Below are 24,100 nucleotides of genomic sequence, written 5' to 3' on the forward strand. Positions count from 1 at the left end.
GGCCTTTGCCTGTGGTAACCGTGTAGTAATTCCATTGACAAGATGAGGCAAGAAATGGCAGTCTGTGATTGATTCAGAGGTCTGGGTACTATGATATACCAGCAGTTAGTTACTGCTAGAAGAGAGAGAAGATACAAGAGCTACGTTCTGCTTGTCATGTATCCTAATGAATCATTAATCTGAGCCTCTCTGTCCTTCCACAGATTTTTTAAGTTTGAAGGATTAAACACTTTTAAGTTTTCACTTGTCTTTAAAGCTGTGCACCAGGCTCTAAATGTGCTGAAAATGGCTGACACACTCCAAAGAAAATAGGAAAGAACAGATAATGTGAGTGACCAACATCCATTTCATTAGGAAGTCAGATGAAAAGTATTAACACTGGTATTTTTTAGCTAGTGCAGGGCTCGGAAGTCACCATTTTTCTGCTTATGTATTTTCCTAACGATAGTAAAAATCTGACCTGTCTTTATATACTTTCTCCATTAGAGTGCCTAATGGCAGGACCAGAGGCAGTGGGCACAGACTGAAACACAGGCTGTGCTCTCTGAACAATAGGAAACTTTTTTTTCTGTGAGGGTTGCTGGGCACTGGCACATGTTGCCCATACAGTTTGTTGAGTCTCCCTCATTGGAGATCTGCAAAAGCCATCTGGACACAGTCATGGGCAACCAGCTCCAGGTGGCTCTGCTGCAGCAGGGGGTTAGACCACAGGATCTCCAGAGGTGCCTTCCAAACTCAGTCATTCTGTGATTAGCACCAGAAGGATCTAGTTGGTCTTGCTACACCCATTAAAGTTTGAAACAACACAGTTTTTTCAGAGGGGAAAATAAAGGGTACAAGAAAAATGAACAGTGAGGAGCATAAAGTTACTAATTTGGCCAAGTTATCCCAGATAAACTCAGTAGGAATTTCAAAGGTGAAAGAGGTGCGGGGAAGTTTCTGTAAATATCCATGTGGGTAAAACTGTAAATGGACGCTATCACAGTCTGCCAAGTTCCCAAGAAACATGCCAGCCTTTGTGCATTTTGAAAATGTTATAGAGTTCTTTATCAAGTCATGTGTTTTCCTGAAGAAAAGCTTCTGGAAGAGGATGATAACTGAAGGGCGCTGTTTGATCTTGTGAGAATCAAAATGCTAATAAAGAAAATCCATGTGATTTGTTTATGTAGCAAAACCAGTCTCCGACCCTTATTTGCCTCAAATGATGTATGGGGCAAAATGTCAACTGCTTGAATATTTTGTGTTCTGAATGAATCTGTTGTTAATAGTACAACAAAAAAGGGAAAAAAATAACAACTTTGTCATGGATCTGTGGTGCCATCTGGAATGTAAATGCAGAATGCTGCTATTGAGGAGTTGAATGGATGGATGAGGATGTGAAACACCACATCCTGATTCTGATCTCAAGCTTTTTACAAAATCTTATTTCTCTGATGTAGTGCTGCTAACTCCATCATTGTAAAGTCACTGGTATTGACTATATAGATTCCAAAGATGCTACCTTTTCAAAGACAGTATTTCAGGAGAAGTGGGTGGAAGAGGAGTACTTTGGAGAAACCCCGAAGTAACCCAGGTTTTTTTGTGATTGCTAAACCTGTGGCAAACCCAGGACACTGATGAATCTTGGTGAAAGGTAGGAAATGAATGCTTGTAGTGTAACTACAAATGACAGGCCTGACCTTTGAAAAAGAATAGCTGTTGATTGGTTTTGTGATGTTGACATTGCGATTCCATCTTTCTAGGACAAGATCCTAGGATTTTTATTAATTTACTTCCTTTAATTGATAATTATTTTTCTCTGACATTTGAGGCTTCCTACAGCAGACAGAGCAAAGAAACACAAGTACCTTGACACCTGATTTAGTAAAGACTTTAGTTTTGGGTTTTATGGGAAATTCAGTGGAAACAAGTATTTCACTGCTAAATCTACATTAACAGTAACACAGTACTGTAAGAGAGAATAAGGAATTATATCCCTTTCAGTTCGTCCTGTGGATCTGTATCTCTCCGTGGTTTGGGGACTTACTTTGAAGGAGGTATTATCTGGCTTCCAGGCTGAAGAGTTCCGCTATAGGCCAGATTTGAAGCTTTTTGAAAATAAACTATTCCTCAACTTGTTCCTGCCTTGACTGAAGGCCCCTCCAGGGAGTAACATATCCTGTAGACTGCCTTGCTCAAACACCCTAAATATGTTCATCCTGAAAGCTTGGTTCATGACAGAAACTTCCTCCTCAAGCAATTTCCAAGTTAAGCTGTGGTCCTTACTGTCAGACCCATCTCCCTCTGCTCCATCCCTGAATCTTACAGTAAAGAAGGAATGGTAGTCTTAATCCTGTAGCAACAGTGCCAAAAATAAATTGACTGAGGGGAAACCTCATTGTAGTCTTCAGCATCCTCATGAGAGGAAGAGGAGGGGCAGGCACTGATCTCTTCTCTCTGGAGACCAGTGACAGGACCCAAGGGAATGGCCTGAAGTTGTGTCAGGGGAGGGTTACGTTGGGTATCAGGAAGAAGTTCTTCAACTGGAGGGTGTCTGGGTACTGGACCAGGCTCCCCAGGGAAGTGGTCACAGCACCAGCCTGACAGCGTTCAAGAAGCATTCAGACAACACTCTCAGGCACATGGTGTGACTCTTGGGGTGGTCAGGAGTTGAACTTTGATAATCCTGATCGAGCTTTTCCAATTCTGTAAATCCTATGAGTCTATGATTTGACTTCTTTTGTGCCATTAAACAGATACATAGCAACAAGATGACAGCGTCCAAGCGACTAATACTATTTATTGCATTTAGCAAAGAAAATATAAGCATGACTTTTCATTTCTCACAAGATCCTGTGCAGGCTGGTGGGAACCTGGGGAAATCTCCAGCCTGAGTCCTGACAGAGCCGATTCTGAGCTCAGACTAGGCTGCTCAGGACTTCACTCTGTTGGGCCATGAAAGCCCCAAGGATGGCATCAGCATGACCACGCTGGACTATGTCCCTACTGCTGGGCTGTCCTCATGGCCTCAGCCTGAGCTCCTCCTGTTCAGCTTTGCTGCTGCCTCACCCTCACACCATGCACTGCTGTGAATGATGCCTTTCCGTGCTGGGTCCTAAAGTCCTGCTCACAGTCTTAGATTGTTGCTCCGGCCCCTCTGTAATTTGCCGGCAAAGAGAGGGGCAAAGCAAGACGTGTTCCAAACCAAGACTGCGAGTTTCAAGGTCTTTAGGGTCCCTTCGTGGTCGCCAGCAACTGATGCCTTTTCTTGGTCTTAAAATCAAGAGTCATACACGGTTAGAAGGGGAAAAGGGATTTTACCTTGGTATTTACTTTAAGGATCCTTAGGTGTACACATCCAGGTCACATGCATCGAGATGCACCTCGCCGAGTCTATCTCTGTCCCCCTCCCCCCAACACTGGGTATAACATTATAGGTTTTACTAATTAGCATATCTATCAAAGATTCCCCAATGAGAGGCTCAAGTGAGCCCCCCTCCCCAAGGAGCCTTCCCCTGGATGGTTCTATCTTGGTTTACAGAATGTGTTCTGGAGAGGACCTTGGGGTCTGGGGCACACTGATCCCTAGCTACGAAGCTTCTAAAATGTTTAGTCTCTTAGCTCGACAAACAAGTCCAAGAATGTAGGCAAAAAGCACTAGGAATACAGAAGTTGCAAAAAGGTATAACAGGGATATAAAAGAAAAGGCAGAAATCTTCATGACATCATGAACAGCCCAGCTGCACCTCCTCTATCCTTCCTGTTGATGCTGGGGATGTTGCTTGGTGCCCCAAAGCTGCTGCTCTCCCTGGCTGAACCAGTTCTGGTTCCACAGCCTCTCAGTGATCCTCTGCTGAGCTCAGTCATCTTTGTCAACTTCTTTCCTGTGCTTGCTGCTCCAAAATGTATGCATAACTGTGAAGCAGAGGGGAACAATCACCTCGCTTGATCTAGTCCTTGTGCCCCTGTTCATCCAGCACAGCATGCCACTAAATGCCTTCTTTACTGCCCATGTCAAACATCAGGACATGTCAAAATAAATTGGTGACAGGGCTTGTAAATAAAATATAGAATTTTAACAGAATGTCAGAGATGGAAACTGCATCTATTAAACATTTCCCCATTCTTCCCACCTCCAGCAATACCACTTCTATTTTATAAAATGAAGAGTTATACTAAGTAGTGGAAAACTGCAGAAGACTGAAGAATAATGCTCCTAGAAAAATTCAAATTTTTCAATTGATGAATTTGAAAAGGATTTTGTCAGGTATTTCAGAGCCTTACTACAAGACTTTGCCCACCCAGGTGTGTTCCTCCCAATATGTTCTGCAATCAAGCTGTTACAGGTAGTTGATTTATTAATGGTTCTGCTGATTCCCTGTAAGTTAAATTAAATTTTTGAAATACTTGTTCTTATGAGACAAGAAGTAATTATTTCCCATGAGAGATTTATGTCAACTTGGCTTCACAGAGGATGTGTTTCAATGGTAAAAATTTCTGAAGTTTGTAAGTAGAGCAGATATGACATTCATAATAGTTTGAAAGCTTTAAACAGTTGCTATTTTTTTTCCTTTTAATGTTTCTTTCTAAATGTGATTCAGCCTTTTCTTCCTTAAGTTCTGTCTTCCCCCGATAAAATAAAATTACAAAAAACCCCAGTTGTTTGGATACAGACTCTTTTTTATTCTTATAAATAGAGTATTTACTCAAAGTATTTGCCTTAGGATAATTGGAACATGGGACTGAAGGGGACCTCAGGAAGTCATCTAGTCCATACTACTACTCGGAAGCACATATATTTAGATTCTCGATCGTGTGTTACTTATTCTCTGATACCTCTGTGTTTTCATATTCTCCCCATCGTCTGCATTGTGACTTAACACGCTACAAGGAAGCTTTTTCCCTGTTACATAACTCTGCCTTTCTGTGAATGATATCAATTACCAATTGTCTTAACAAGGAAAGGAATTAATCATGTCTTCTTTATCTCAACCTATTATGGATTTGAAGGCTGTTCTCATGCCCTGTAAAAATTTTTGTCTTCTAAATCAGACAAACTTTATTTCTTACACTTTTTCCTTGACTGTGTTTTCTTAATCTTCTCATTTATGTTCCACTTAATTCTTTGCAACTCATGTACTTCTTCCAGTTAAAGCCTTGCAAGCATCATTATCTCCTCTATATTACCGTAACACACAAAGGCATTTACTGTTTTTAATACAGGGTTGCATTTGGGATTGTTACTCAGTTTGAAGTCCACTGTGGCCTTAGGTCTTCTCTAATATTCATCCATCTTTCTCCATTTTATGTGGATATATTTTGCTTTTTACTTCTGATATCTAGGACTGCATTTCTCTCTACTGTATTCTATTACTCATGTAACTTTTACCTTTTATCAGGTTTATTTATTTATCTTATTCCAGCCCTGCTCTGTAGAGTACCTGCAAACCCTTTAGCTCAAAACTGTATTCATTTACTTGTGCTTTCACATCCAGCTTGTTTACTGAAAATACTGGGCACTACTTCCCCAAGTAAACATCTGTGAGCTCATGCCTCTTCCTCTTTTTTAGTGATAGCTGCAGTCTGCATTTGGGGGTAGAGTTTCTATCTGCTGCATACATGCTTCATGGCAATTTAATTTAGACCATGGTTTCCCTAGTTCATTTAGCACAGCCCTGTGGGACTCTGCTGAAGACTTGCATAGTCAAAATTCAACTTAATATCAAAATAATATGGTAATGGTTACTGCTCTAGTTTGCATGTAAATTAATTACTTTCTTCCTTTGTTTCAAACATTCCTACCCAAAACTTCTGTTGTTTTGTAAATCCTACTAATAGTGAGTTTGGCAAAAATAAAATACTTCCATATGTTCTGAAATGTTGTCAGAGGTCTCATGTAGTCACACCACTACATCAGGCTCTCAACCTTCTGGTTTGATGTTTCAGGAGATGGAGGGAAGGGTAAGGTAATGTTGACTTTTCTGGTTTAGTTCTAATCTTGCTTCCTTTTTTTTTTCTCTGTTGGAGTCGATCTAAAATGACTAAAAATCCAGCTGATAGGACAAGAGTGGCTCCTGCCATGTAGAAGCATGCTCTGTAATCTCCAGCCATGTCCACAATCAGACCTGGGGAGAAACAAATGACAGCAATGTGATTGATGGAGAACAGGCTAATGCAAATTAGCTCAGCAGTGTGAATATATCCTCTCACAAAGACAGTGTGCTGGCTATGTATTTGTCTTGCGGAGTTCTACATCATGAGCACATGGAACATCACCCCACTACAGCATTTTTGAAACACAATTCACATCTCATTGCTTTGTATATGTGGATTACTAATGAAACAATATACTACACAGTTTGAAGCACTTTCCCACCTAAAGTGTGGCAGAGAGTGCAGGTACTGGTGAAAAAGACAGACCATGCAGCTGTGTATCTGAGTAGCTCCATGTTCTGTGGTGTAGCTGTTGCTGTAATTTGGACCATAACTACAGCACGAGTCAGTTTAAAGAAGGAAAGGAGATTCGTCTGCTGGAGACAGAGTTGGAGAATTTGTCTGACGTGTTACGGGTTTCCGGTTCGTCATTTTACAAAGAGTCACAGATGTTAACAAAAAGACCTTGGTTTTCAGGGAGCTTTAAGCCAACCAAAGTACGTAATGCCACTGTGTACTGTACTGAGAAATCTAGTATGGTAGTAGCGCTTCAGCAGTGTGTCAGCTGCCCTGTGGGTATGATGGCACATTCTTTTGTGGGCTGATGAAGGCTGCTTGCTTGTGGGAAGTTTGTCCATGTTTAGGGTACTTCCTAGCCCACATTCTAAACTCACATCAGCCCAGGAACCATGAACTCAAATGTTTTACATTTTACACTTAAAGGGGGAGAGGAGAGCTTGAGAGGCACTTAGGGTTCCTTGCTCTGCCATGCCTTCTTTGTAGATTACTAAATAGACAAAAAGGGGCCACACTGGTCCCCAGATAGTCAGTACTGGTGACCAGCCACTATAACCTGTATTTTATTCAGATCTTTCCAACACACTTTTGATACTGTTCTGTTTCAAACCCTCTACAAATCTTCCTGGTTCCTGTATTTTCAAAAGTGAGTTAAAATGTTCTAGTATTCAATCTGACTCATTTGCAACCTATCAGCGATGTCATTACCACAAAAGTCACTTGTAGTGCATGAGCAATGGTCTTTGGATGAGGAATCAGATCTGCATTGTACACAACACACAGGTCAATTTTTTTTGCCATATCACTTTTTAAAGTCTCTACAGCTTGCAGTTCCTTTGTCTCACATTTTTCCAAGATGACTATATCTCGTTGCCAGCCCATAAATCCATGTGCTGTCTCATTGTCTGGTCTTTCTTCCCACTGTTCTTATGTGCTGCCTTCCTCACTTATTATACTAGTTGGCTCAAATGCTGTCTAAAAACAGCAGGCATCTCTCTGAATATTTCCTTGAGGTTTAATAGCCTAATGTTTCAGGCTGTTCAATTTGAACTTCTGTAGAAACCCTCCCAACAATACCAGCATTTCTGCAACATCACTAGTCTCAGATTTCAGTTTCTTCTCTGAAAGTGTGGGTCTGCTGCTTGTCCCAGAGGCACACTTTCACAGCAAGACAGTTGGTGGCCATCAAGTGGCATTATGTGAGATTCAGGAAGCAGGAAGTTCCACCATGTGAACCCTGCCTTTCATCCCTGTTTTCTCATTGAAAAGGTATCTCTAAAATCACAGAGAAGAGAGGGAGCAAGATATTTTGAAGAGGATTTAAAATGACTATTTCTTTTTTATATACATCTTGCTCAGATACCCCTGAGCTAAAAACCAGGGAAAATTGAGTGCAGATCCAGATCTTTTCAGTTTGGATTACCATTCCCCTTTCTTCTTGTAAACTGTATTTGGCATAGAGTTGTCTTAACTTACCCGCAAGAGGAGGCCCCACAAAACCTCCAGTGCTTCGAATGAGCATGAAAAGCCCTAGAGCACTGTCAAATTCTGGCATGCCTACAACATCTGCCAGCACTGTAATGTGAATGGCGACTGTTGTACCAAAGAAGAATCCGTAGAAGCCAGTGAATATTGCCAAGGAAAGATAATTGTTAGCCAGTGGCAACAGCATCAGGGAAGTACTGATCAGTGTAATCGTCATTGCCAGCAAATGAATGGTTTTGGTAATATGGAGGTTGGCATACCAGCCACACAGCAATCTGCCTCCAAAGTCCACTATAGCCAAAATGGATAGGAGGGATGCAGTCCATGATTCATCTATTCCCAGGCTGTAGCTAAGAGGAACTAAAAATAATGGAGGAACAAAAAAACTCATAGCGGCTAATACACCAAAAATGGCATAAAGTACAAATTCTGGTCGCCTCACAAGCATCCAGTTGAAAGTTTTGTGCGTGATAGGAGACTTATCTTCTTTGTCTCTCCTGGATGCGCCGTTGTGAGGTGGTGTTTCAGTTTTGCAATGGCTGGTCTCAAGGCAGCTGCTTGCCAGGGGTCGCATCAGTGTTCCACAGACACAAATATTGAGTTGGATGCCACCTATGATCAAGAGGGCACCTTTCCATCCATATTGACTAATCAACCACTGGAAAAATGGCCCAAACGTGAATGCAAAGGCACATTCTCCAGCACTGGCAATAGCATTGGCCAAAGCCCTTTTCTTGGAGAAATAGTGGCTAACAATGCTAATGGCTGGTGTCCACGAAAAGGAAATGCCAAGACCTGAAAATCACCAATAGAAATAGCACTGGTTAGACACTGTTGAGGTATTCTGTGAAGGTGGACATTAAAGCAGTCAGTGCTCCTACGTTTGTAAAGTTAAAAAGTGTTAGAAGGAAAACATTTTTGCCTAGCAGAAGCATGAGCTTAGCTGGATTAGATGTAAGAGTATATTTGTGATGTTATATTCTGTAAGTTGTATATATTCAAGCGAAAAAGCAGGAACATGAAGTATATACATTATTACATTCTCACTTCAAAAAAAAAAAAAGAAGAAGTTGGTTTCACAGCCTTGTCAGTGCATGAGAAATCACATGGTCACAGGGTTGAAGCTAGACAGATCTCGGTGTCCATGCTGTCTGCGCTAAGGTTGGTACTAGGTCAGACCAGCAGGTTAAGCTGAGCTGTGTTCAGGGTAGAAAGTGAGGCAGAACATGAAGGAAGCTGGTGTATTGCCTCTGTTTGCTCTTCATTCTCTCGCTTGACTGCTTTGAGCAAACTTAAAACCTGCTCTAACTTAGAGTTATTTTGATGTCTCCCTAGACTTCAGCAGCCCAGGACTGCCAACGGGCTCAAATTCCAGACATTTTCTCAGGCATCCAGTATGGAATTCAGAATGGTTTATATTATTCCCTGCTAGCTTTGCTTCCTGTTCCAGGAAAATCTGCTAGCTGTTGGAGACAATTTTCTGGCCTGGTTTTGCCTGGAGTAAAGGAAAGGATTGGAATCAAATGGAAGCCTGGGACTTTGTTCAAAACATAAGATAAGTTGATAGAAAGTACAAAATCTCCATGTCTTATAACTTCAGCACCCTTTATGAAGATTCTTTAAACCTTCACAAAGCTCTTGTCTCTGAATGAAAAATAAAATACTTAATTTTCTGCTTGCATATCATTTGCAGGTCCAAATTACTGGCATCTATTTGTCATCTTCATTGTTGCAGGTTTCCTGTACAAATTCTTATTTCCAGAGTGGGGCGGGAGGGAAATCTCTTTTAAAGAGCATTGCTGGTTCTAGCTGCTCATAAAATCAAGATAGATACCAGATTTTAAAACTCCTACCACTAGCACCCTCAAATAATATGTTGTTGGAAGAAAGCCATAAAGCCATAAATTCATACCCTGTAGGAAGCCGGTCGTTGCATACATCCAGACCATGTTGAATCCAAAAAACCCCAGTGCCATTCCTGAAAAAGCCAGAAGTCCTCCAGTGATCACAACTGTCCGATGGGTGTATTGTACACATAGTGAACTGGCAACAGGGGCTGGATCAGCAGCAAAATTGGAGAAAGAAAAATACATTAGGAACAATAATCTGATTAACACAGCCAAATAAATAAAACATTTGGAGGAGGACTAGCCTTATAATGCTTGACACAAACAGCCTTAACTCTGCTGGATGGGGTAGGAGGTCAATCAAAATTTCAAAATTGTATCCTTGCTGTTGGAGAAATGACTGTCCCTGAGGCACAGATTTGAAAATATATTTAACATATGTGGACTCTTTTAAAGGGAAAGAGCATTTTAGTGCCTTCCTTATAGTAGGACAGTTCTACTGATTTTCATGTAGGTATACAACTACCAACACGACAGAACCTCATGGACTGTTTTAGCAGAAACTTCAGCCATAGAATCTATAGGTTCATCTATAAAAACTGTATTATTGAGAATATATTATTGATGTGGCTGGCATGAAAACTTTCTGGAGAAAACTAACTTTTGTTTTCTAGAATTTTGCAAAAATCAACCCTTAATGGAATTTTAAAAGTTTATAAAGGACCAAAAATTAGGGTTTATTTTGTGGTTATTGTTTTTACAGAAAATTGGCAGTTCATTTCTTAAATCATTATTTTAGTGGTACAGTTTCTCTCAAGAGACTGCGGGGACTCTTCAACAGAAGGGCAAAGGTGCAGGCGGTACAGATCTGATGTGCAGCTGCTGCTTTGGTCTCTAGTCGCTGTCTGGAAGCACCTGAAATGTCAGGCATATTTTTGCTTAATTAAGGATCAGTTTTACTGCCTGGCTGTTTTTCCATCAGCATCGCAGAGTTGAGTTCAAGGCCGTAGGATTTCTTTAAATAGCCATGGCCACTAGGGGATTCCCAAGTACCACCAGCTCCCTACAATGTGTTAAATATCCTGGCAGCTGGAGTTCGTGCATAAAACGGAATTCTGTTAACAAGGACCAGGCTTCTAAATTGAAATAAGTAGGAAGACAATGATTAGGAGAGAGCAGCCAGCAAGGACACAGGATAACTTCCATGAAAGTGCTTGAAGACAAGAAAAAGATCTGCAGTTGGAGCAGGAATACTACCAAAACTCAATTTTTAAATAGCAAATAAGAATAAACAGGCAGACATTAAACATGGGGTAGCAAGAGAAAGAAAGAAGCTAGCCACAGAACTGGAAATGGGTAAAACAGCTGGACTCCAGAGTCTGAAAGGGTAAGGGCAACACACAGAAAATGTACAAGCAATGGAAAGGGATGACAACCAGAGTGCAAAGAGAAAGGTGTTGGGAGGTGTACATCAGTACCAAGAGAAGGCTGGTCAAGGTGATGGGGAGAATCCTTGCTCTAGTAAACTGAACAGCCTGTTGCAAGTGCAGACCTTGCGAGTGGAAGCACATGCTCTCCTTCGACACAAGAAACAGACCTGCTGTTGAAAGGATCCAAATGGGAAAAAATAATAATTCAGTGATCATCCTTCATACTGCCAAATACGCCAAATGACACTTAAGGTTTCCCAGAGATACATATTAAGAAAGAGTAAGCCAGGCATGGAAACATGATCAAAGAACTGGAGGCTCAGGTGATCTTCATCAGGAAGTCTTGTGGTCCCTATAAATGAAGCAAAGGCAGGAGAAGATGAGGACAATTATGTATTGACCTGAGACATTTATAAACTACTATACAGAAGGGGTTTGGAATGTTTGGCCATCAAGCTTTATTCACTGAAAGAGGATTATTTTCAAAGTATTTCAAAGGATGAAAAACAGTTTCTGCTGAAAATTATAGCTGCCTTTTTTGAAGTAGGCTGGCCTCACACTTGGCTAGGCAAATACGTTTTTGCTGGTTTATACTTGATATTAATGTGTCCTAAGCTGTATTCCTTGATACATTCCTATATTATGTAAATATATGTTATAACAAAACAAAACCTAACTGAAACAGGACTTCAAGGTTTTTCCTCCTACGGTGGCTTTTTCTTCTCATGAAGTTCAAATGCCTGAGTGACAAAATAGTATCACAATGTGTCAGTGATATGTCTAATTTGTAAACCAAATAGATAGATTACCATTTATTAATTTCTGTGGCCTGTGAAGCAGGTTTTTCAATGATTTTTTTTCAGTTAATTACATCTGTCACTGTAAAGCAAGCATCAAGGATAGCAGTTTATGGAACTGATAAAATCTTTTCAACTCATGACTTACTTTATCTTTTTACTTTGACTTTGGGTTACTCTTTTTTCCTTCTGAATACATTTTTCAAAGCAAGATCAGTTGCTCTTGATGTTTGGAAGTACTGCAGTTGCAAGCAATAGTACTGATAGGTGTGGACTGAGTAGGATGCATGTAATTATACAGTGTCTATGTAATGAAGTGTCTTCATAAACAAAATTATGATAGCATTTATTATGTAAGGATATTTACCTATTGCAACCATGTATCTCTATGAGAATATGCAGAGCAGACTTCACAAATTCTGTACAGTTCAAGCCTGCACATGTTTGGAATCCTCACCATCATGTGAAGGATCATGCAGTTTACAAGGGCACTAAGGACTCTAAACAACCAAGTTGAGTCAAATGCGGTATGTTTCATATTTTTCTCTCCTTCATTTGGTGAGATGTGGTATTTGACCTGTTCTCATAGCTCACTGCCTTTAACTGGGATAGTTCACTCTCTCTTCTCCTACTCTCTGCTTGCATGGTCATGTCTTTATTGACCTCTCTCTGGGTGAGCTGAAGTTTTTTTTTTTTTCTTTTTAACTCTTGGAGTCTTCTGGTAGATCAGTAACTTGGAATCATACTAACAGGGGTAAAGAAGACACAGGATTGGTAATACATGCAAAGAAAGGGGATCTTGGTGAAGATAAAAAGGAGAAGTGGAAAAAAGCAGGACTGACATTCATTCTGGTAGCAGATGGTTTACCTGCCAGACAGGGTCACAATCTTTATGTTTTGAAGTACTTTGAAAAAGTGACAGTCACTCTGAGAGATCAGTGAACTTGCACAAACTGGTTTAAGAGCTTGATTCAACAAGCTCTGTGGCTATTAGAATTATATCTAATGAGTTTAACTCAAAGCCTGTAGCAAAACTTAATCATGAGTTTAGGTACATGATGTTTTTTCAGGCAATCAGATTCCTGTGTCTATAGAGTTCTGTTATTAACCCATTCCATATCTGAGGCAGCAAATGCCAATTTTCTGTAAGAAAATTTTCTGTGTTTTTGATAGAGACAGAAGAAGGAAGTCTAGACCTTACATGTTTCTAGGTGGGTTTTTTAAGGAAGATTTGCAAACTTGCTCGGGTAGTTAATACATTAAAATAAAATGCTAGAGGAGCACTACTACCTACCTCCTAAATGAAAGACAGCAACAGTTATTGATGTGATCCAGGAAGTGGTGCTTGCAAGTTCATCAAAGTGCTGCTGGATTTCAACAAAGAATAGACCAAAAGTCTTGAGGACAGCAACAGTGAGGCCCATCACCATGAAGGCTGACACTACCACAATCCATCCATAGCCACCGTCTGGTGGATTGCTGTCTTTAGCCTGCATGTTTTCTAATTCTCAGATCTTCTCTGGATTTTGAGGTGTTTTTTCTTTTTTTTTTTTTTCCTGGAGTGATAGTGATGGTGATGAGGTTTTTTAAAAGATCTGCAAATTGGTAGAAGGCCCATTGTTAAAGAAATTAATTAAAATATTCTAGGAATGGCTTACACAAGTAATTACCAAGTTAAAACACAACATGCATTACAGTGGTTTGACTGAAAATATTACCTGGGGAACAGATGCCCCAAGAGACAGAAGACTGAATAAAGAAATTAAAGAAAAAAAAAAAATTCAAGTACAGAGTGAAGAAAACAAAAGAAGCATGCAGATGTGAACAAAGGAGAGAAGACAATGGGAAAAGATTCAGACATGAAGATTTTCAAAGATAGAAGAATTTTAGGGTCCTCAAAATTTTAGCATTTATAAATATTAATTGTTCCTGCACCGCCAAGCATTTTTGCCAAAATGGTTCACATCCATCCTTGTGAAGTTATATTCATAGGCAAGAACATCTTATTAAACATAAAATTGAAAAAGTGTATTTCCCCTTAAAAGTTCTGTGACAAACTTGCAGTAATCATGCAGCACATGGAGGACATGGGATCTGGCTGGAGGGAGAGAAACATTCATATATTTTTCTGGTTTCTTCATGGACACTAAATTCTGAGCAGGCATGCTGTACAAGATGCAGAAGACCAAAAAAGACCTATCTCAGGAGGAGAATGGGAACTTGAGATAGCTGAAGATGTACTGTACTTAAAATTACTCTTCCCTCTGTGCAGCTGGGAAAAATGAGCTGCATGAGGGAATCCATACCACTTGAAATTTTCAAAGGAGCAGTCACTAGTCCTGTGATGTGCTCCATTGAGGTACATGATCACAGGAGGACTTGAATCACTGCAGCAGAGTGGGGAAAAGAAGCCATCAGAGCCTTGTAGGGATCAGAAGAAAGATCATTCTACTGCCATGGGTCTGGACTGATGCGGCACTGGACACATTTGCACATCCTAAAAAATCTTAGAACAGCCACAAGAGAGGGAGAGACTGCCTTTTGTTGAGGTCTATATGAAAGAATCATGTAGGTTTTCATTCCCACAGTTTCTGAGTGACCTTAAGCAAGTTGTTTGATCTTGCCGTGCTTGTTTTCTCAGTTATCAAATGCAGCTGATACTTTCAAAGGTCATAAATTTTGTAAAGTTGGAAGCATTAATACTTGTATTAGTGCTCAGTTACTATAAGAAAGTACAGAAATTATATCAAGCTGTAGCCATGTCTTCTGACAATTGAAGCAGCGTGGTCATAATTTTGTTTGAGGCCCGGAAGAACATAAAAAGGATGCAACACTCAAGCTAAATGAGCCTGCCTAGGTAGAGTGATACTGATATTCTGCATTCTGCATGAACATGCCTGGGCAAGAGATTACGATTTGTGCCACAAGTCAGATAGAAGAAATCCTGCTATTTACCAGGCAGCACCCAGACTAAAACAGGCATGATAAAATCTATTTCCTGACACCACCCAGCACCCTTCACTTACATTAAGCAAACTCTGTCCCAGTAGGAATATAAACTGGCCTTACTGCTCACAAAACTTAAATGAACAGCATGTTTCCTTACGACAAATATATCTTTTATGTCACAGCTCAGAATTCAACCTTCAGTTCCTTTCAATGTTGTTACATGTAACTCCAAAATGAAATTACTATTTCAGTTGCATTATTAATTAATGAGGTTGTTATTTTCCAGCAGCCCTATAGATTTGAAAGCAGTGCAGCTACATACTATAGGGAATTGTTGGAATGCCAGAAGGGGGTAGAAGAAACATAGATATTACAATAAGGGAACTTGTTTCTGACACCATGCTTTGCTTTCTTCCTCCTTCACTTGCAAGAGAAAGTTTATTATAAGATGATGCAATGCAAACACCCTAAGCTGAAAAAAACCTACATAGGATCTCCTTTTGCTCTTAGCTATTGAGTAATGGTAAGCAGTAAGGTATTAATATCTTCACTTACTCATTTTGTCCTTGGAGCTAACCTTCTAAATAAAAAGGAGTAAAGACCTGTAGAGAAACTGCTCCTTCTGTTGTGCCTGGCCATACACAAGATCCCTCAAAAATTTAAAGCTGTGCCTAGAAGCATAATCATTCTGTCTAGCATCCCACTGACTCCTACCTCCAAGATTTCTCCTGGCAGCTGGAACAGATGTCCTGTGAGACAGGGGCTTAAATCAGGAAAGCCTGTGCTTGGTGTGTGCATAAGCAAGAGCAGGCAGCTCTGTTAGTAGTGTCATTATGTGCACGGCGAAATTTGCCAGGAGGAACGTGAGCAAGAGTACAACCTTTATCTTTGCACCTGGATAGCTACAAAGGCACATTCTGAGGCACCGGGGCTGTTCCTCTATTCATGCTCTGCAAGTTCTCCAAGCTGTTTCTGCTTTGATTCATGTCAGTGATTCAAAAAGCTTATCAGACAATTATAAAAATAAATTATAAAATGCTTATCTCACTGCTTGCATTTTAGGGTGCCACATAAACTTGTAAAGACGGATACTTGTTTTACTTGGTTATCTTGTGCTCCATATTCTAATTTACTTTTTACAAAAGAGCAAATGAGTTGAATACATTTGCTGCCCATTGCAAAACAATTTGGTGGTGGAATCAAGAAAAGACTGTTGTTAGTATGAATCCTAAACTTCTTGTTCTAATGCAACTCATACATAACACCCCCCCAAGTAAGTGTATTCACTCTCTCTGAATGGAGGCTGAGTGAGCTTCTTGTGAGCTGGTGATACTTTACAGATACAGGTTCCCCAAGAGGACAAAAAAAGGCAAGTTTCAAGTTTTTCTACACTGAGATAAAGAAATATGACTTGGTAATGGGTATTTGGTTTGGGTTTCCAGTACAAGTATTGTACTTTACCTTGGATTTGGACTTACCAAAAAAGAGAAAAGGAAGAAAAACATACTTAACATATACAGATACAAAACTACTTTTACCAAAGGCTGATACCTTGAAACAGGAACTATATAAAACTAAATACAAAATAGATCTTTAATTAATTAACAACAGATTAAATAATATAGTCTTGTTTTATTGGTTGTATTAGAAGTAAGATGGAAAGAAACAAGGAAATCAATCGTAATTTATGTTGAAACTTCCTCCACACTTGTGCCTTGGTACTCAGGCAAGGAACAGGCACTGAATGTGTCACATTCAGATACCCTATGATTTTCATCTAACACTCAGACTGGCTCTGGCTGATGCTCACCTGTCACTAGAGCCTCAACTACAACAGAGTCGTACTAATTACTGCTCCTCAGACACAAATTCAGGAGGAACTCTTCATTAACTCTCCATTTCCTTTCTAACTTCAGAACATCGTTTTAGAAGGAGTCAGTCTAACATGATCTATAACAGTTTATTGACAAAGCACATTAGGATGGAAAAGCGGGGCTGAATGCTCTGAGCAACCACTTAGAAGTAACAAAAATCAAGTATTGCATCAAGAAATTACCTTATTCAGGTAGCCAAGGCTTGTATGTGATACGAAGCTCTTCCTTCACCTTCCAGTTGTATGTAAGTTCATGAGTTGTGCTGCAAACCACCAGGTCATCTTTCTCACCAGAACTACCATCTGGCTATCTGAGCAAACCGATCTGTCTCCCTCAGAATGCATAAGCATCGGATTTTATAAGAATCCCTTCCTCCCCTCCTCAAAAGTCATTTGACTCCACCTATATTCAGAAAAATGAAGTTCTGTCCTGACTAGAGATCAGAGAAGCAAAATGAGGAATGGGTGGAGGAAACTAGAGGAGGAAGGCAGATTTTGTTATGTATCTGCCCTGTACTTATACTAGCCTTGGACTGCTGTCCACGTTTTTTATTGAACTCAACTATTGGACCAACCAGAACTCTCCTGTGTTCTATGGCATTTACTGAAAATGTTTACTCAAATTTGAAATTCATTTGTGGCTTCCCTATGATTGTGCTGTTGGACAGATATTGGCTACAGTGAGCATCACATAGACTGCAGCAACTAAAGAAGTTATAGGAAGCCTGAATATGCTCTCCTGAGCATGATACATGCATGTTCAGAACCTTTCACCACATCAGAGCAGTGCCTTAGTTCTGAGATTTAAGGGCCCACAGTTAAATACTGCTGGACCTCATAAAACTTTCCTCTCCCAGCTCTCACTGCTAGTTTATTGTAACTTATTCCCTTTCCTACCAATTTGTCTTGCACCAAAGTTGTGGCGGCTGTACTGCTACTGTAATTGTTGGGGAGGCAGGGTGGGTTTTTGCTTGTTGCTTTTTGTAATATTTTTATTTACATGTTTGTGTACTTACTTCATGACTTGATCAGTAACTTGTGTAATTTGCGTGTGCTAAGGGGAAGTATAAATATGCAGTTGACCTGCATAACTAAGAAACAGATGTATTTCATATTTTTGGCATATTTGAATGGGAAGCCAGCAAGTTTGTGTGGTGACATCCTAATTTTCTTTTGCTGGGAAAATTCTCTAGAGCTATTTTTTAGGGCTGGAGAAGTCAAAATCATGGCAAAGGAAAATTATGGGGTAGTTTTTGAAGTGGAATTAGTGTGCAGTCTTGATATAAAAGTTGCTGCCACTCCTACTTCACCTTCCTGCTACCATGTGGGTTTTCATACAGTGAACCAGACTGGTGAACTGACCCTTCCTCTCACTACACTGGGGCAGTTTCCCGATTTGGAGAAATTCACTCTGCATTTTTTACAATGCAGAAGGCAGAAAAAAAGTAGCTAGGAATGAAACTTGGCAGATGAGACTGCTTAATCCAGAGAAGAAATTCACATGGCAGTTGTATACAATTAGTGTATCCACATGCCCTATGACCCAACCAAATTCTGACCCATGATGTTGCTGGGCGCAGGGGTGTGACTAATTGGCCTACAGTTCCTCTGGTGTTCCTGACTGCTTCTCTAAAAACAGTGGTTATGCTTCCCCTTTGCCAGTCATTGACAACATCACCAGACTGCCACGACTTACTTCTCAAATAGGACATTGTGGCTTAGCCATGTCCCCTGCCCATTCCCTTAGAACCTGCAGGTTCATCCTAGAACCTGCTTGTCATCCCTTAGAACCTGCTTGTCACCCAGACAAGCTGCCTGGGTTTTTGCCTGACTTCCTCCTCATTGTCGGGATGCTTGGAATGTAGGTGGTCCTTGAATATTATATTATAGTCATGGGAGTTCAAGTCTATAGACAAAATAATAAAGTCTAGAATATTTCACTGGTCAGTCCATCAGACTATTTTTAACATTATATTCACTGAAATTACTGGGGATTATGTGCAAAGGAATACCATCATGGCCTGTCACGACTCTGGTTTAAAAACAGAATGGTCTTAGTGGGACTACACTGAATGTTCATTTTCTACAGTCCTTCCTACTAAATACATTTAGTCTTTACTCATATCATTTAGTTTGGGTTATCCAGAATTACTGTTATGAATTAATACCATAGTAGAATTTGCTCATCTGATCAGGCTAAAATATTTTCAGAGTTTTCTGGCAACACATGGAATCTTTATGCTACACCTGTGTACAGTACTTCTCCTTAATCATCTATTGTTTTTCTCCACATGTCAAATTTACAAATAAAATTTAAGTATCTCTTATTTCTACTTAAGAAATGAGAAAACTGTAGACTGCACTTGTATTAATACTGCTTATACTGTTTCTTGTTCAACATTTAAGCATTTTAGAAAACTCTTATGTCTTTCAGGTTTCCATTCATACACTGGAGAAAAAAAAATTTATTCCAGCTGGCAAGAAGAATCACTTCTGCTCAGATCTAGTTTGTCAGCTCAGCTTTCACTAATTCCAAGGGTTAGCTTCCACTTTAAGTGCTTGAGTAAGCACAAAATATGTTCACAGGTAGACTGCTTCATGAAACATTTGGTGTAGAGTGAAATGAGAATCTCCCTGGAACATCTGTACTTCAGATAATAACAGTGATTCATGATTATGAAGAGATTATGCTTACATGCTGTCCAGTCAAGTCATAAAGAAATACTTAACCATCCAGGAGTTAGTGGGTCTTGGCTTTTATTACTAGACTCACAGAATGAAATCGGCAATGGTTTAAACAGAGGCTGGATATATATGTATTTCTAAAATGCCTTTTTCTCAATATTCTCAAAACTGAAAGTAGTGACTGTGTTCTCTGCTGCTGTAAATTATTTCAGTTCCCTGATTTCAAATTTACTTCACCCCTTTCACCACCAGAGAATTTCTTCACAGATTTCTCAGTTGGAACAGGGCTGCCTTTGAAGAAGATACAACATCTCTATCTATTGCCTGTTTATTATTATTACTGTAGTATATATAAAATGTGGGAAACAAGTCTCTGAAATGTAATTCTTATTTAAATAAACTGCACAAACGTAGAAAGCCAGCCTGGCACAAATACACACAGATCCTGGCAAAGTCTCCTTGTAGTCAGCTGTGCTCAGATGGAAAGGCAGAGAGCTTATGAAACCATGCCTCCTGCATTCATCAGTCCTTGGTGGTAACCATGCTTGTCCCTCTACCTGGAACTACCAGCTCTTATCACATATATCCTCTTTTTTTTTTTCCCTGACCAAAGTCTTCTGACAGCACTGACAAACAGATAGTAAACCAAGATAAAACATCACCAGGTCATATGATTTGTCAACTAAGAGAATATTGATTGAATAACTGAATCTAAATGACTGTTTGATTTGTGGTGTTAAGTGATTACTGATGTAATATGAGTAGCCTGAACATAAATATTCTCAGGACTGTGTGCAGGAGAGATAGCAGATGAAAGGATTGGGAAACTATTATGTAAGAAATAAACAGGCTGACATTACTGTCAAAATAGATGACATGGGATGATAAATGAACCTGGGTAAGAAATGTGAATGAGTGTGGAGGTACTCAAGGTCTTGAAGGAAAAAACCAGTTTTACCTTGATGTGATTAGAGAAGAACAACCAGGGTGGTGATTCAGTTGCATAAAGTTAGGATGACGAAGGAGGTGATTGCTAGCGTTTTATGGAGATAGGATAACTGGCAGTGATAGCTGGCAGATACCAGAGGGGCTAAAGAGCAGAAAGAGGTAGCAAACAAGCGAGTGATTAGGGTTTTTCAGAATCTGTCAGACTGTAAAAAGTGAGCTATTTAATAGATAAAGAGGAATAAGCGTCTTGATTTTGGACTGGGTTCTGGCCATCCTATTATCAGTTTAACAAATTCTTACTAGTTTAATATTGACTGAAGCTTTACAGGCTTGCAACAAATGAAGAAAAAGCCTTCTGTCCTGAAATTACAGTCAGGTGTGCTGATTGCTCCCCGCTCCAGGGCAATATCAATCCCTGGCCTTCCTTTATAACAAAGGGAATGCTCAGCCTGCATGGAAACGGGGGCAGGGTATCTACAGGGAAGAAGGTTACATAGAGCCTGACTTGGCTGCAAAGGGAGGGTATATTCATCTAAACAAAGGTTGTTTGTTTTGTTTTTCAACAAGCAATAATCAGTTCATTTTCTCTGTGTAATTCTTGGTTGTGATTATAGCTTCCATTACAAAATAATAGGGTAAGAAGAAGAGGGGGCACACAAAATGAGTACTGCTAAACAGGGAAGAGGGAAAGGCACTACTTAACCTTATCAAAACAAAATGGTTAAGTACAGTGCTGATGCAAACAAGAGTCTCTCTGTGCCCTATTAATCTAGCATCTATGGGTGGCTTCTTCCACTTCCTGTTCTGAAATAAGTGACCAGAGTTTAATCATTCTGCTTTAATTACAAGATGAAGGTGAAAATGCCCAATTCTTGGGTATGTCAGGAGTGTCAATGAGGCATTTTCTGTCCTTGTACCTTAGGAAAGAGATGGATGTGTTGGCTAAATGAGCCCTAAATGTTGTCTGGTTGATACCTGGGATGGATTTTTACAAGGTGTCAGCTGAGAACACAGACATTAAGGGATATAAGCTCATAAGACTTCCTGCGCTATTTTCTTAAGCTAGCCTGTGACACACTGTGCTATCCATTGTGAAGTTATGATAAAGTGAAGAAATAAAGCCCAAGAAGAAGAAATGCAAACTTCCTTGACAGCATGAAGTGTGCCTGTATAGAAGAGTTTTCACAGTGAACAGCTGCTTGTATTGAACTGAATACAAGGTTACACAAGGGTACACTGTATTTCTGTAAGGATGGATTCTTGCACCGAGGTCTTAAAATATTCTTTCTAGTTTCGTTTCTAAGACTAGGATGGCAACAGACAATGAAGAAGAATGCCTGTCGACTCAGAGCAATACTGAATGCTTACCAAGTTTGCAAGGCAAACATTTTCAAGCTTGCAGTACACAGAATGAGAGCCAGGCCACAATTAAGGGATGGGAACTGGACTGTCAGTAGTAGTGACCAAAAAACCCACCTTGAAGACAGGGCAGGAAATTGATTTAATATGAGCTTCTAGTTACAACACTGTGGCTACAGGAGTGAGGTAACTGATGGATATATGGTTGAAGAGATGATAGATCTGTGTCTGAGGGAGGAGTGAAGATTGATCTCCATTATGGCAGGAAGGCTCAGTGATCCAACACCACCTTCTGTGCAGGGAAGAAAGATTTTTCCAAGCCCACGTGTCACTAAAGAAAGGCTGACATAATAGGCCCTGGAAATTCAGAATGTAAAATCTCATTCTTCTTCCTCACAGGATTTCCTGCTCAGTCCAAATTTCATTTCAAGCTAGTCTGTCAGAGAAACTGTGGGACACTAAGTGGATGGCTGGAACATGCTGCAGTGACAGAACCAGATTCCCAAGACAGCTGGACAGGACTGTCACTTCAAAGCTGTGGCAACATGCTTATGTTAAAGCAAATAAACATCTCTGACTCCCTGCAGAGTAGCAATGATTTTACCTTTGTATTTGTCACTGGTGTAGGTGCCGCGATACCACTTCTTTTGGTTTAGCAATGCAGGAAAGTTACTAGAAAACTTGAAACCATCAGAATGGTTAGTAGGAGAATGAAAGGGCTTGAAAATCAACAGTTTGTAAAACTCAATGATGAATGTAAAAGGGGTCTTGATCACAATGTATTAATACCTACAGTGGACTAGAAATCTTGTAACAAAGGGATTTTCAATTTTTCGGTCAATGATGCAGGAGGATTTGATGGATAGGAAATGGAAGCTAAGAAATTAATACTGCAAGTGAGTCACATTTGAATAAGAAAGGTGACAATGGGAACAATTTACCTATTACTTCATCACTGTTTATTTTTAATCAAAACTGAATGGTATTCTGAAGATAGTGTTCTAGTTCTCTTACCGTAAATAGCTGATGGTGGCCTTAGCATATAAAACATTCATATCTGTACTTTTCTGTTAAGCAAGAATGTTAACCTGCTCTGACTTAACTTGCGTCTGCTACTAAATTAGAAAAAACAAATCCAACCCGTAGTCCTTATGGATAAGGAATTGCCTTTTTACTTTTTCTGCTTAAAACAAGGTTTACAAGTATGATTTATGCTCAGTGAATACAGGATTTTCCTCTTTTGTGAGCTGACAAAATGAACTAGCTTGGATTGCAAGATACTAGGTTAAACACCAGCCTTCTTGACATAAAGTCAAACTGAATTTATGCTGAATAATTTGATTGGAAATTAAATCCAATTATCTTAAATCGGCCATTCCAGACTAACAGAGCAATAAAGGGTACTGTGTTTGTTGATTTATTTGACCCTGATGTTACAATCATGTCAAAACATGTAAGCACTATAATTCCAGCTTAATTCATATCGCACAGTACCCTCCCAAATGTTTTGCTCAGAACAGATGATAAAAGGGCTGTCAGCTTTTCAAACATGGGAAATCTTTCTGATCTAAAGCAGAAAATTACTTCTGAATTTTGAATTGACAGAATTTTAAAAATTGTTTTGATCTATAGAATATGACTGTCACCAAAACCAGTACAGTCAAGTCTTTTTCTTAACTGGGGGTGGCTTAATGTTCCTATACTGCCCAAAGAATAAAAGGAAAAAGACCATTAAGAAAACAATGAAATTTTTCTACAGTTCCAATCCTCAGGTAAGCATAGAGCCAAAAGAAATAAATGATGTGTAGCTCCTCTTTCTCAAACTGTGCACAATGCTCCAGATCAATAATGTAGGCATAGTAAAACTGGTATGTAACAAAATATGTTGCTGGAGAGCAACTGGCCCTGCAAAAAGCTGCTTAGGTGAGTCTTTCAGGAGTGGTAGCCCCTAGTACTTTAGCACTGATGATATTATCCATGAAATCAAAATAAAAGATGAAAGTCCATATTTGACTCCTTGTTTGCCTTCTCTATACAACTTCAAGACCTACACAAGAATTTCAAAGGAGAAACCGAGATGTACACTCAATAGTGAGCTTTCTTTAAAACCATATTTTCTTATGTATATTTCTGATACTACCTTAACATCATACAGATTATGAATATAACATTTTCAACGGGCAGTTTCCATTCCATTCCATATTGGGGGATCGCATTTTATTTTTTTGTTTTGTTTTGTTATTTGTGTTGCAAGCCTTTCACTGGACTAATTATGCATTGGTATTTTTAAGAAAAAAT

The 24,100-nt window shown here is 39.6% G+C and overlaps 2 protein-coding genes across 3 annotated transcripts in view; one reads left to right on the forward strand and one right to left on the reverse strand.

Moving 5' to 3' along the window:
- Positions 1–4,615: 4,615 nt before the first annotated feature.
- LOC116438317 (monocarboxylate transporter 2-like) lies at positions 4,616–16,012 on the reverse strand. 2 transcript variants are annotated; one of them, XM_032097162.1, is made up of 5 exons: positions 15,652–16,012; positions 11,359–11,543; positions 9,827–9,970; positions 7,906–8,709; positions 4,616–6,104 (listed from the first exon to the last, which is right to left on the reverse strand). In XM_032097162.1, the coding sequence occupies exons 2-5, from the start codon at positions 11,405–11,407 to the stop codon at positions 5,893–5,895; spliced, it is 1,209 nt and encodes a 402-aa protein (XP_031953053.1). In that variant the 5' UTR covers positions 11,408–11,543; positions 15,652–16,012; the 3' UTR covers positions 4,616–5,892. The 2 variants fall into 2 exon arrangements, with proteins under 2 accessions (XP_031953053.1, XP_031953054.1); XM_032097163.1 differs by lacking the exon at positions 11,359–11,543 and having other exon boundaries at positions 4,617–6,104; positions 15,652–15,705.
- The window catches only part of ERMP1 (endoplasmic reticulum metallopeptidase 1), a 33,979-nt gene continuing 22,324 nt past the window's right edge, over positions 12,446–24,100 (forward strand). Inside the window, exon 1 of the mRNA XM_032097160.1 lies at positions 12,446–12,515. Within this exon, the coding sequence (XP_031953051.1) occupies positions 12,511–12,515 (5 nt within the window). The 5' untranslated portion in view covers positions 12,446–12,510. The remainder of the gene's footprint in view (positions 12,516–24,100) is intronic.

Source organism: Corvus moneduloides, chromosome Z (assembly GCF_009650955.1).
Source record: "Corvus moneduloides isolate bCorMon1 chromosome Z, bCorMon1.pri, whole genome shotgun sequence".
In the NCBI taxonomy this organism is placed as follows: domain Eukaryota; kingdom Metazoa; phylum Chordata; class Aves; order Passeriformes; family Corvidae; genus Corvus; species Corvus moneduloides.